Consider the following 11,999-nt stretch of genomic DNA (forward strand, 5'->3'; position numbering starts at 1 on the left):
GACAGAAAAACATGTCTAAGCTATTATTGAACAACAGAATATAATTTAGCTCATTTTAACATGAAATACCGGGAATATGATGCTCAAACATAAAATAATAATTAAAAATATAACATAAGGTTACACTGCTAATGTTGACGTGGGCAGGCTGTGCAAAGTCTGCTCGCATTTTCACACTTTGCACTTGGGTGCTATTTGTTCAAATGATTCCTCCTGTGTCGTACATCTTAGTTGGCGGCCATTTTATTGGAAATAGTTACGACGAACAACCGCTGTGACGTGCAGACTCGTTATGTCCCTTGAGGTGAGACTGTATTGATGCCGTTGTTGAATATGATTGATGGAATATGACGTGGTTGTTCAAATTCAAATCCCATACTAAGTTTCTGAGAGAGATTCTCAAGGTGACCCTTCCCGTTTGTGTGGACCAGAGATAAATATTTCAGTTTGGTCGTAGTTTAGCGCAATCAAATAGTTTATTTCGCATTTTTCCGTCCATTTTTGTCATCTGCAGGTGAGATTCTCCGAGGCGGTGGCTTGAAATAAAACGTCACTTTAGATCTCATTATTTTTTCAAAGGATTCGAGGACAGAGGCAATTACGTTTGCCCGAGGGTGAAGTCTGCTCACATTCTCCAACATGGATGCCCGGCGTTTTTGGAAGCGGCATGTCTGCTTCGTGCAGGTGCCCGGAGGTCAGAGCTAAAACAAGATTGGACCACAACTCAGTATAATCCGGGCTGACGTCCCGGCGGACAAATATGCTTCCCAGACAAAAGAACGAGCTTCTGTTGTTGGTTGGGGAAGAAAGAACTAAAGCGAATGCCTGCAGGATGTGATTCATATAGGCAGAGGGAGGAAAGCAAAGCTGACTATGTGGAGGAGTTGGGGCAACAGCAGTGTTGCAGTCCAGTCAACTCCTCACCTCCTCCTTGGTCTCCAGATGAAGAGATGACATTCGAAAACCAACACGTCTCTTGGTCACTGGTGGGTATTTTTTTTTAATTATTTTTTTTTTTTTTTTCATCACCAAAAAAAAAAAAAAAAGTGAGGGTTTTTTTTTTCTGCCCAAAACGAACACAGGCGCACGCAGATCAGATCACACGTCTGAACATCATAGCATATTAGATGCGGCGTTCCATCAGGGGCCTTCCGAGCCTTCTCTGCAGGCGCAAGCGCTGATCTCAAACGCAGACCGATATTTGCAACTTGAATGAAATGGAAATCATTTATTTCCAACAGTCATTTGTCTTCATTTCCTTGCTTTTTTTTTTTTTTTTTTTTTTTTTTTCCAATCCGATTTCAGCTTTAATGTGTTGCCATGCGCATCTTATTTCTTCCAACATCTTCAGGACCTCGAGTGCAGGCGTCGACCACACACCCACTGCAGAAAGCGCCGTTCTTCTTTGAGCCGGACCCTGTGATGAGTGAGTTTACCCGTCCTCTCATCGGTTCGCCGACATTCACTCCTAGTTGGTTGGGCTCAATGTGCGGCTGCAGCGTTGATTATTTCGAGTGTTGACAAAAATTGATTGTGAAGTCATACATTGTCCTGGAGAAGGTTTGGACTTCTTGAGGTGATGTATTGGAAAATTACGGAGCACCAGACATGACATGATGGGGGGGGAAAGAAAAAAAAAAAGACTTTGTGAACACACTGTAACTATTATGTACGCACGAGGAACTACTTTGTGCGCACGAGATCGTTGTTTTTCAACGAAAACACTTTGAACCACGATGGGCATCAAACATACGTTTGTTCACGATTGGGCTAAATACGACTAGAATGCGGGTCTATGCTCGAGCCTCGCAAAATTACAATCATCCAATCAGAAGAAGAAAAAACACTGAGTCAGAGTCTCACTTTCCTGACATTTAAATCAGGTACACACACACACACACACACTCGGAGTGCTTGGCCGTTTCTGATGACTCAGTACGTGTGTGGGCGGAGCATCTGAGTCACTCTTCAACAAGTACCACGCCAGTATAACATTCCTCCATCCCTGAGCACCTTCATCACTGCTTCTGACCGTCAAGCCGTTTCAGCTTCAGTCATGTTTTTTTTTTTCTTTGGGACGGTGTTGTTTTAAAGCAAAACCGTAGTGGTGTCCGCGTAATCTATTTATTATTATTGAGTGGTGAGGGAAATATAACGCTCTCCACAGTTAGCATATGGTAAATCCGTTTGATAGGCCAAAATATAGGATGGCATTAAAACGTGGCCATGTGGAAATAAAAATAAATCTTGTTTGAGTGACTAATTATTTCATCTTGTGAAGATATTCAGCTGTGTTTCATATCCTTGTGACATTTTTTTTTTTTTTTTTGCTTTTGCTTCACCGTAGCAACATCAAACCCAAACACAGCTGAAAACAGTTTATTCTGTGTGCGCGCATAGCACGGGTATGGTTGTGCAATATGTCGTCTGTCTTATAGTAAGCCAATAAACCTCCACGAGTGAGGCATCGAAGATCGAAGATAAAAAGTCAACCGGGTTTCACGAGCTCATCCGTCATGCCGCCGACGGCTCTTTGAGCACAGTGGAAATTGAGTGTCGCTAAACTTGGACCTTCATGATAGCATGTGTGTTCCTTTTTTTGTGAGCACTCGTGTGAGTTTTCAATTCTTATTTGGAGTGGACCCCGTTCCATCTTCAAAGAAGGAGCGCTGGCATGCCGCGCTCATATTTTCGTCCGTATAATGTCGCACTTCAGTGGAATTTTGAAAGAGTGCAATTAAGACCCCGATGTATGAGCACTCACTTTCCGCCTTCAATTTCTTTGGTCATTTTTGCCACTCGTGTCACATCTTGTCTCCAATTTCCTTTTGCAGTATTTGGCGCTGAGCTGTCCATGTCCAACTCGACTCGGTCCTCATGCAAGCGCGCCGGAAGTTCCGAGAGACCGATGGAGACGCTCTCATCTTTGGACAAAGGAGGTGAATGTGACTCTGCTGCCGGTCGGCGGCTGTCAGACAACTCGAGTCTATCCTCGCTGACGTGCACCATGTCGTATCGTTTCCCCCTAGAGACGCGCTCCCATCAAGATAACCGCTATCACCTCGGCGTGACATCACAGCTTTGGGCAGTGGCAGTGGTTGGGGGGCGCTCGGTGACGCCTCAGGTAGGTCTCATGAATATTTAATGTGGCAGAAAGATCGACTGAAGGAAGATGTCGAGTTCCCTCTCGGGAAGAGTGCGGGGAGTACGGAGACCTGAGGTCAGCAGCAAATCAGGGCCTGAAATTAATCTCATTTACATAATGCTCCCTTTGCTTGTTGTTATGGGATTCTGCTCACAGTTCAATAGATTGGCAAATAGCTTCGCTCCCAAAGTTGTGATGGGATTCTGTTCACAGTTCAATAGATTGGCAAATAATGTGTGTGTGTGTGTGTGTGTGTGTGTGTGTGTGTGTGTGTGTGTGTGTGTGTGTGTGTGTGTGTGTGTGTGTGTGTGTGTGTGTGTGTGTGTGTAGCTCTTTGTGGCCAAAATTTTCTGCAGCTACTTTCATATTGCTGTTCCCGCTTGGCTGTTTTATTCTTTTGTGGCCAAAATTTTTTCATATTGCTGTTCCCGCTTGGCTGTTTTATTCTTGTCTTGAAATCAATTTTGGAGGGACGTCCAGTTCTTGGAGGCGTCGTCGTCATCGTAATATTTTCTCCGCTTGATGATGACTGTCTTCACGTTGGTCCACGATCCATATTTAATGAGCTGGAAATTGTTTTCGGCCCTCTCCCCACTGATACCTTTTGAACAACGATCTATCTCTGTGGAAGCTCTCCGTTAAAAATGGCTCGTGCTGTTCGATGTGACAACAAAAATTAGTGAGCGTCGAACTGAAAGCTTTTCAACTGCGGACATATTAACATGCAACACATGTTCACTGTCAACACATATTAATTTTAAAATGCAATTATTTGTACGGACAAAATCCCCAAAGTTTGGTGTTTGCTTGTTTGAGCTTACGCACTGGCGTCTGTCTGTGTGTGTGTGTGTGTGTGTGTGTGTGTGTGTGTGTTGAGGTGTGGGTGGAGGGGGTATTAGTCACCAGAAATGGCACATAGCCTCTCTCTCTCTCTCTCTCTCTCTCTCAGTAAGTGGGTCACTCCATCTGGAGCAGAATATGGAAAAAGTGCAAAACAATCTCAATCGAACTGTTGGACACAGAAATTCTTGGCTGGTTTCCCATGTTTTGGAGATGGCTGTAGATTGGAGAAACAACTTTGCTCCGGACTTCAAGTTGCCTGCATACACATCCGAGCCCCATTGTCGGTCCCCTTGTTCCAAAGAGAAAAAGACACACTCTGGTCACGCAAGTCACTTGAAAGTCACAAAAGAAATCAAAACAAGGGACAAGAAGCGTGACCGCGAGAGAGCTGGAACAATCCGAGCGGAGTGGAGGACGCTGCGAGGTGGCATCTAGATACTCGAGCAAGGACATCAGCAATTCAGGAGCACCGCGCAGACGTAGAATCCGTTCCCACGATGGGATGGAGAACTCCAGCCGACGGTGCTGAAAACCACCAGAGGCCAGTCCGAGTTCATTTCGAACCCTGATGGCGTCACTTGCCACCTGCCAGCATACAACGGCAAAGCAACATTTTGCTGTGCCCACTGATGGACGGGGAAGGAGGGGCTTCCTCGGGAAATAGTCTGCTCATTTTCTGACTCTCGTTCATTGACACGGTGTTTCAATAACGACAGTTTTGTGGTCCGGCACGATCCAGTGATAAGCGGGAACTCGCTTTGGAGGGATGCTTGACACTCGGCAACAGCTGTCATCATCATCAGCATCATCATCAGCAGCAGCAGAGGCAGAAGCACGTCAATAGCCGGTGAAATGCGCTTTCATTTTTGAGTCACGCTGACTCATAGCTAATCATCAGGAAGGATGTCATTAACACATCGCAGGAAAACTCCAGCGGACGTTTTCACTCGAAAATGGAATGGAGAAATGATTTCAAAAGCGGCACCCACTCTTACGCCCGACACTCATTTTCAGCGGCGGAGCTCGAAATGTTACAGTGGAGTGACCAGCGTTGCGGGAACCGTTTCATGGGAAAATTAAGGTCCTTATAATGAAGTTGGCGTCGCAAAGGTGTTCGTTGGAAGCAAAATTGGAAATTTATTCAAATCACAAATTGGCCGGCCCGATCAACCCGGTCTCCCGTTATCTGAAAAATTCCCTTTTCAGAAGAGTTGTCATTCCAACCGGTTCCCCTCCGCCAACTGAGTCTTCCCCTCCCGCCCCCTCCCGCCCCCCCCTCTGGCAACGCCACCTCCAAGCTGGAGTCTTATATAAATAACTTGTAATCCCTTCCCTGCCTTTTTGTTGTGCATTTGGGCCGCTGCGCGTGACACAGACACACGACAAGGCACATGCTGCCAACATGGCATTGGCATTTTCAAATGAAGGATTTTTGCCACCGCTTCATCAATCAATTCCGATGAACAATAGGTGTGATTCGGAAGCTATATATAGTCCATACCTGCTATAGCCACGCCCACAAGCAGTCACAGGCCACTGAAAAATGGACGGCGGGCCACAAAATGGCCCCCGTAGTTTGGACGCCCCTTGATTTCGAGTCTTCAAAACACACGAGCAGGCTAAAGTGACGAAGCCCCCCCACCATCGCCCCCTCTGAATGAATCAGAGCCGGACAACTTGTAGACTCTGGCTAAGAGGAGGACAAACAACAAAGCGGGGAGCCATCTCGGACCACTCCGCTCACCTTCTCGATGATGAGCTGGCAGGCGGGCGGCTCCTCGAGCAAACGCATCATAGCAACGCGGGGTGACGACGAAGCTCTTCATGCACCATCAGGCTTTCTAATGGCCGCGTGGGCCGCAATTTCTCATGGCACCCCCGTCACCGCCAAACGCAATCAAATGACTGACGTCCATATTCCATGGCTGATTTGAGTTGTTGTTTCCAACAATTTTTGGACCAAGTTACTGAATTTACCAAGATATGTATGGATGTATTTGAAAGATCGTGAATGAACAAGTCCAACATTGGTCCTATTTGTTTCAAAACCAAAATTGGAGTGATATTGAAAGCAGGTCCATCTCGCCAGGAACGTCCCCCACCAGACCAAAAGATAAAAAGTGGCGACGGATCGTCAGACTTTATTTTTGACATCGAGTGGCAAGAAAACGTTTTCAACTTTGAGCAGCAAACACGTAAATCATCCCAAAATGTACATTTGAAAATTGGACTTTCAACCAGAGTCGGTTTGTATACATGTAATGTGAAAAAAATAAACATAAAACACACACACACACAAACCAAACACGGTAACGAAACAGAATAGCGAATCCCATCAACAAATTGGTCAACGTAAATGTCTTTTTCAGTCCACGTTTTTAAATGATAAATTCAGAAGTACAGCAACGGTCTCATGAAAAAAGCGTTTGAGCAAGTTGCTCAGTAATTACAGCACTGATTTGAATGAAGTGTTCATACTTACACGTACGTACGTCCTCACGCTGGTTGATTGAATTATTCGAAAACGGTTCCAAAGATTTTTTTTTTTTAAAGTCAATTTAACGTGGGAAAAAAGTTACACTTAAAGCGTGATGAGATGCGATCATAATTACAAAATAATAATAATAATAATAATAAATAATAGTTCAGCTGTTGAAAGTGTTTCAAAGTTGTGTCAAATCCTGCAGAAGAGTCTCTTGAAATCATATCAAACGGCAGAGAAAGGCAAAGCGTCCCATTGAACGTTCTTCGCGGCCGGCAACCCGGCGTGAGCTCTGAAGAAGCTTTTCACGCTCAGCGGTGTTTGATGAGTGTCTCAGTTCGAATGTCATCGGACCACCTCTTAGTTTCCACTGGGCCTTAACTGACCCCCGAGCCCCTTTCAGCAGGCTCCCCTTTTTGGACGGCGCCAAGCGCCAGTGACGTTTTCAAAAGCGTTTGGTTTATCTCCGTTCCCCGTACCGCCGACGTTCCTCCTCTTCCCTCAGCAGCTGGAGTCCTCGCTGGCGGCGCCGCAGCCCCTCCCTCCCGATTTGCCGGGAGAGCCGACGGCAATCTGGCAGCCGTTGGTGACGTGACTCATGACCTTCTGTTTGAGCTGAGAGACCTGCTCCCGCAGCATGGAAGCGGTGGAGGCCAGGTCCGAGTTCTGACTCTTCAGGATCTTCACCTTCTCCTCCAGTCGCGAGATTCGCTCCAGTTTGCGCTTGCGGCATTTGGAGGCGGCGATGCGGTTGCGCAGCTTCTTGCGCTCGGCTTTGATCCTCTCTTGCGTCTCCAGGTCGATGGGGGAGAGGGAAGGAGGGGACGTCGGGTCTCCGGGTAGGTGGGGGACTTCGGGAACAGTCTGAGGGGCATCCAGACCTCTGGTGTGCGGCTGAGGGGCTCCGCCCACTGCATTGTGACCGGAGCTACCACCGTACGTCATCGGCGCTGCGGAATACGCCAGCTGTCCCTGGTTGTAGCTGCCGAGGTTGGTGTAGATGGGCACGTCGCTCGTGGACATCAAGTTCCTCTGGTAGGATGCTTGTAGGGAGACGTTGGAGGAGGAGGATGGCGACATGTGGCCTCCCACCAGCTGGTTCTGCTTGTGAAGGTCGGCGAGCGCTTTGACGAAGCCGTCGGCGAAGCCTTCTTGCTCGTTGGTGGCCTGGTTCCGATAGATGAACGGGTTGGCCGGGTTGGACAGGGGGCCGCTGGTGACCAATCCCTGGTTGGACTGGATGATCAGATGCTCCAGGTCAGGGGAGGCCAGCTTCAGCATGTTCATATCGGCCGAAGATGCCGACGGCGTCGCCAGGGAGCCGCTGTTGGCGAGTCCGAGGTTGTTGGGGTTGGTACCTCTTGCTCCCGCCACGCCGCTGCCGGTGAAATGATGGCTCGCCACCGACACCGACATGGCCTTCTTACACATCAGCATCTTGTTCCCGGCGTAACGCTCGTATTCCGGAAACTGGCTGAAGCTGTGGATGGCGGGGGAGTCGTCATGGTAGAAAGGAGTCTCCATCTTGGCTGTCATTGATGAGGAATTTTCTTGGAGGTAATCTTCATAATCAGATTAACCTCAATAACACGAGAGATTGAAATGTTCCTCTGACGTCAGTGGGCGGAGGATGAAGAACAAGACCGAGGGGCCACAAAGAGAATGTCGAATCCGAGTCCCGGCAGGGGAACGAGCTGGTCCGCAAGTACAAACGAGACAGAGAGCAAAAAGGTAACGGGTTAAAAAGGATACACGACAATAAATCCAAATATGCGGGAATTTTTCATCCCTCTACATTTGTGTGGACAGACGTCACTGACGTTTTCAGTGAGGGAGGACCTCAAACTGCGCTCTGTATTGAGGTCAAGTCTCTCGCTCATCTATGACTGACACCAAACTGTTTTTTTTTTTCTTTTAGAGTCGGAACAGAGATCGATAAGGTGGCCGCTGCAACGCAGGGGGACCGGAGACAAGGACAAGACTCAAAACTGAACTCCAGACTCGGAGGGAAGAGCACCACCCTGTAGGTGAGTACTAGTGACGCACTGAGGAGCCTTGTGAAAGACATATGAGTGAATTTAGGTTGAAGCAGCGATCTAAATTTATGGATAGACAATTTCACTGGGGGAGAGCCTGCTTCAGTGTGCCCCGTGATTGGCTGGCAACCAGTTTCGGGGTGTACAATAACAACTCCACGCTCACTTTACAAAAAAAAGGACACCATTTGGGACTTTGGGAATTAGGACAGCATAATCAAGCAAATCCTTCTTTACGAGTTGTGGCTTGCTGGGTGACCTGACACCGATACACCAAATCCACAATGAAAAAAAAGCCCGTCAATTCATACATTACCTACAAAAACTCCCGGGGGGGGGGGGGGGGGGGGGGGCCTGCCACAGGACCCCTTGGTCAATTTCTACTGCTGTGAGAGCATGCTGTCATATCGTGTGCCGGTTGATCGCCGTACTGCTACCGGCCAGTTGACGCCTGGTGCAACAAACACAAATCTTGTCATGAAAATGCAATAGATGTCAAGAAAAGCAGCAACACCTAACCCCGTAGTGCAACTCTTGAAGTTGATACGCACAGATGACAGGACTTTTTCTTTCTTTGATCCTGGGCCAATGGGAATATTTAGATCGTGTTCCCAACAGAAAAACAATCATCTCGACAAAAGGAGAAATAAGCTGAGCACTTTTGCGTTTTTTGTCTGTCCATATGTGCGCTAGGCGGCTACTATGCTAATCCAGCGTGGTCTGAAATACGCAAACTAGCCCAAACCACTCTCGTAACGGTGCAACGGCTGCGATGCACCAGGGCCCAGACGCTATTAGGGACCGATGAAGGAAGGGAGGGGGTGCAGGGGGGGGGGGGCAGCTGTCTGGAATTCTCACAGACCCCCGATTTTGGTCAACAGAATAGCTCGGGGCATTTCAGTCACATTGAGTGGCTCATTTGGGAGGAGGAAATGATCATTTATCCAATCACCTGTCAGTCTCGAGGACTCGGGGTGCTGTGACACGGCGCGCGCGCAAAAAAACAAGCGAGCTCGTCGTCTGAGATCAACTTTTTTTTTTTCTTTTTTTCCAGTCGACTAACCGTGGACGTTATTTTGGGGTAGTGGGAGGAAGCCCAGAGAAAAGCAACTCTTCAAGCACCAGGAGAACCTGCCAACTTCCTCACAGAGACCAAAGCTAACATTCGGACACTGAGCCTCATGATTGTGAGGCACACACGACTTCACTCCACTTGGTCACTGTATGCTCAAGTCACCCCAAAAAAAAAAAAAAAATGTGATAAGAGTTTGCCCCGGCAACTACCGTTAGTCATGGCTTCAATTATCTGATGACACCAGCAAGACTCACCAGCTACAATCCCAAAACAGCGATTGCAATGCTGATTGCCTTTTAGGCATCAACTCTATCTCACTTTGAACTGCTAAAACCTTTGCCTGTCCAATTTAAAGACAGCACACTGTTTTCCATGGCTTTCTTTTGCTTTTTTTTTTTTTTTTTTTAATGGTGTAGTTCTGATGATGTCTTGTCATAATTATGAACGACAAAAGCCTTATAAAAGTCAAAAATGGTTTTAATATCAAAACTTTGATGACACTTCAGAAAGTATTGCATCATTTAGTAGGATGATCACCCTAATTTTAATCTGACGAGATTAGGTTACTTTTGACTGCAACGTCCACTTAACCTACACTTGGACTCATGAATCGCCTTTCTGCTTCCAGATCACTGCACAGAAGGTCACCCACCCACAAAAAAAAAACAAAAAAAAAACGGGTACGCAAGTCGTGTCCCATCCGCATCGGAGCCTAAGTCCGGAGAAATAAACACATGCCAGAGCTGGTCAAGTTTTCCCTCCTGCCATCAACTTAAACAATCAGCATTTTTTCCCCCCTATCCGAGCATGCCTGATCCTCGTCCAGATCAACCAACGACGTCTACTCTGAAACTCACGCATGCAAAACAGCAGGTCGGCTTGTGGATATGGAGGATAAAAATCGTGGATACTCACACAGAAGAAGGCAGAGCGATGTCGAAGCATCTGAGAGCAGACAGAGTGAGTCAGTCGGCACGCGCGCATCGACGCGCGCGCGCGCAAACGCACCAACGAACTCCTCGCTCTCCGACCATCAAGTGACTCACGCGCTGACGTTTTTGTTCTGCTTTTTCTCACTGCCACGTTTGTATTGGTAGTCATTAATCTTAATGGCGGTCGGACAAATCAACGTTTAATGGGAATACCCGGAAAAAAAAAAAACACACTTCAATCACAGCAAATTTTCATGCGCGCACTAATTCAACTCGAGACGTGAATTAAATATATGGTTGTAGCTATGAAATACAGAGAATAATTCCCGGAAATGGTGGTCAGAATTTATCAAATGAGCTAATTGTAAAAGTCAAAAACACAAGATGAAGCCGAGCGCGCGCATACGTACCGAGAGAGAGAGAGAGAGAGAGAGAGAGAGAGAGAGAGAGAGAGCGAGAGAGAGAGCGAGAGAGAGAGCGAGATAGAGAGCGAGATAGAGAGAGAGAGAGACGAATAATTAGGATATGAATAATCAGTAGCATATATTGAACATATCAAATTCACCCACTAATAAAAATGTACCATTTAGTTGCAATATTAAATCGAACAAAGTATCAACTTTATTGTTTATGTCGTACACCGACGCAATCTAATGGGATCCAAAACAATAGCAGAATAATACAGATCATATTATTGACCACGTTGACCCTCTTTATTTTCATTTAGTGCTTCTGTTTCGAAATATTCTAATCTAAGTGATATAAAGTGCTTTCACTTTGCGACCTTTCGGGAATAAATTGATCAATAGGTTTATTGCCAGAAAAACGAAATTGTTATTAAATTACATTTCAGACATTTTTAGTCAAAACTGAACATTGCCATCTTTATAAGTAAACTCCTTTTTTTCCCCGGATTTTATTATTCCAAGTGTTCTGGTACAGGATCCGATTTTTTGGGGAGCCAATAAACGCGCCAACCTGCGTCACAGTCCTTCTGGCGTCCTCCAGTGGCGATTGTGTTCATTGCAGTCAAATAATCTGTGTGTCACAAGTGATTTGGGGGCGTTTATCTATTTTGCATAAAGCATGAATTCATATTAAATTTCATTCAACTTTATCCTATATTGTTCAAATTGTCAAGACAAGGGGTGGGTGTCAATCGGCAGCACATTCTCCCAGCAGTGGTGTGGTTTTTACTTCCACGCGGGGGCGTGCCAGTCACGTGTGAGTTGCTGCACCGAATGCATGCTGCCATCTGGTGGGCAGAAAATGTCCCTGCAACATGTATCTTCTGTTTTGTGTTCGTCACAAACTATTCTGGGAATTGGAACATGTCGCGAGAAGAGAAACAGGTGAGGGCGAACCAATCAGCGAGCAAGATGGTAAAAGGAGGGCGGCGAGGCTGAGAGCAGGTTGCGTGCGATTCATGACGATGGGACACCATGACGGGTAATTCAGTGACAGGACATATTTTGATCATTTCCAT

General features: G+C 46.6%; 1 protein-coding gene across 1 annotated transcript; it reads right to left on the reverse strand.

Annotated features, from left to right (window-relative positions):
- Positions 1-6,537: 6,537 nt before the first annotated feature.
- On the reverse strand, positions 6,538-8,100 carry june (JunE proto-oncogene, AP-1 transcription factor subunit). Its single transcript, XM_019890400.1, has one exon. The coding sequence runs from the start codon at positions 8,004-8,006 to the stop codon at positions 6,972-6,974; it is 1,035 nt and encodes a 344-aa protein (XP_019745959.1). The 5' UTR covers positions 8,007-8,100; the 3' UTR covers positions 6,538-6,971.
- Between the last annotated feature and the right edge of the window lie 3,899 nt (positions 8,101-11,999).

Source organism: Hippocampus comes, unplaced genomic scaffold, assembly GCF_001891065.2.
Source record: "Hippocampus comes isolate QL1 unplaced genomic scaffold, H_comes_QL1_v1.1 scaffold406, whole genome shotgun sequence".
NCBI classification, from domain to species: Eukaryota; Metazoa; Chordata; class Actinopteri; order Syngnathiformes; family Syngnathidae; genus Hippocampus; species Hippocampus comes.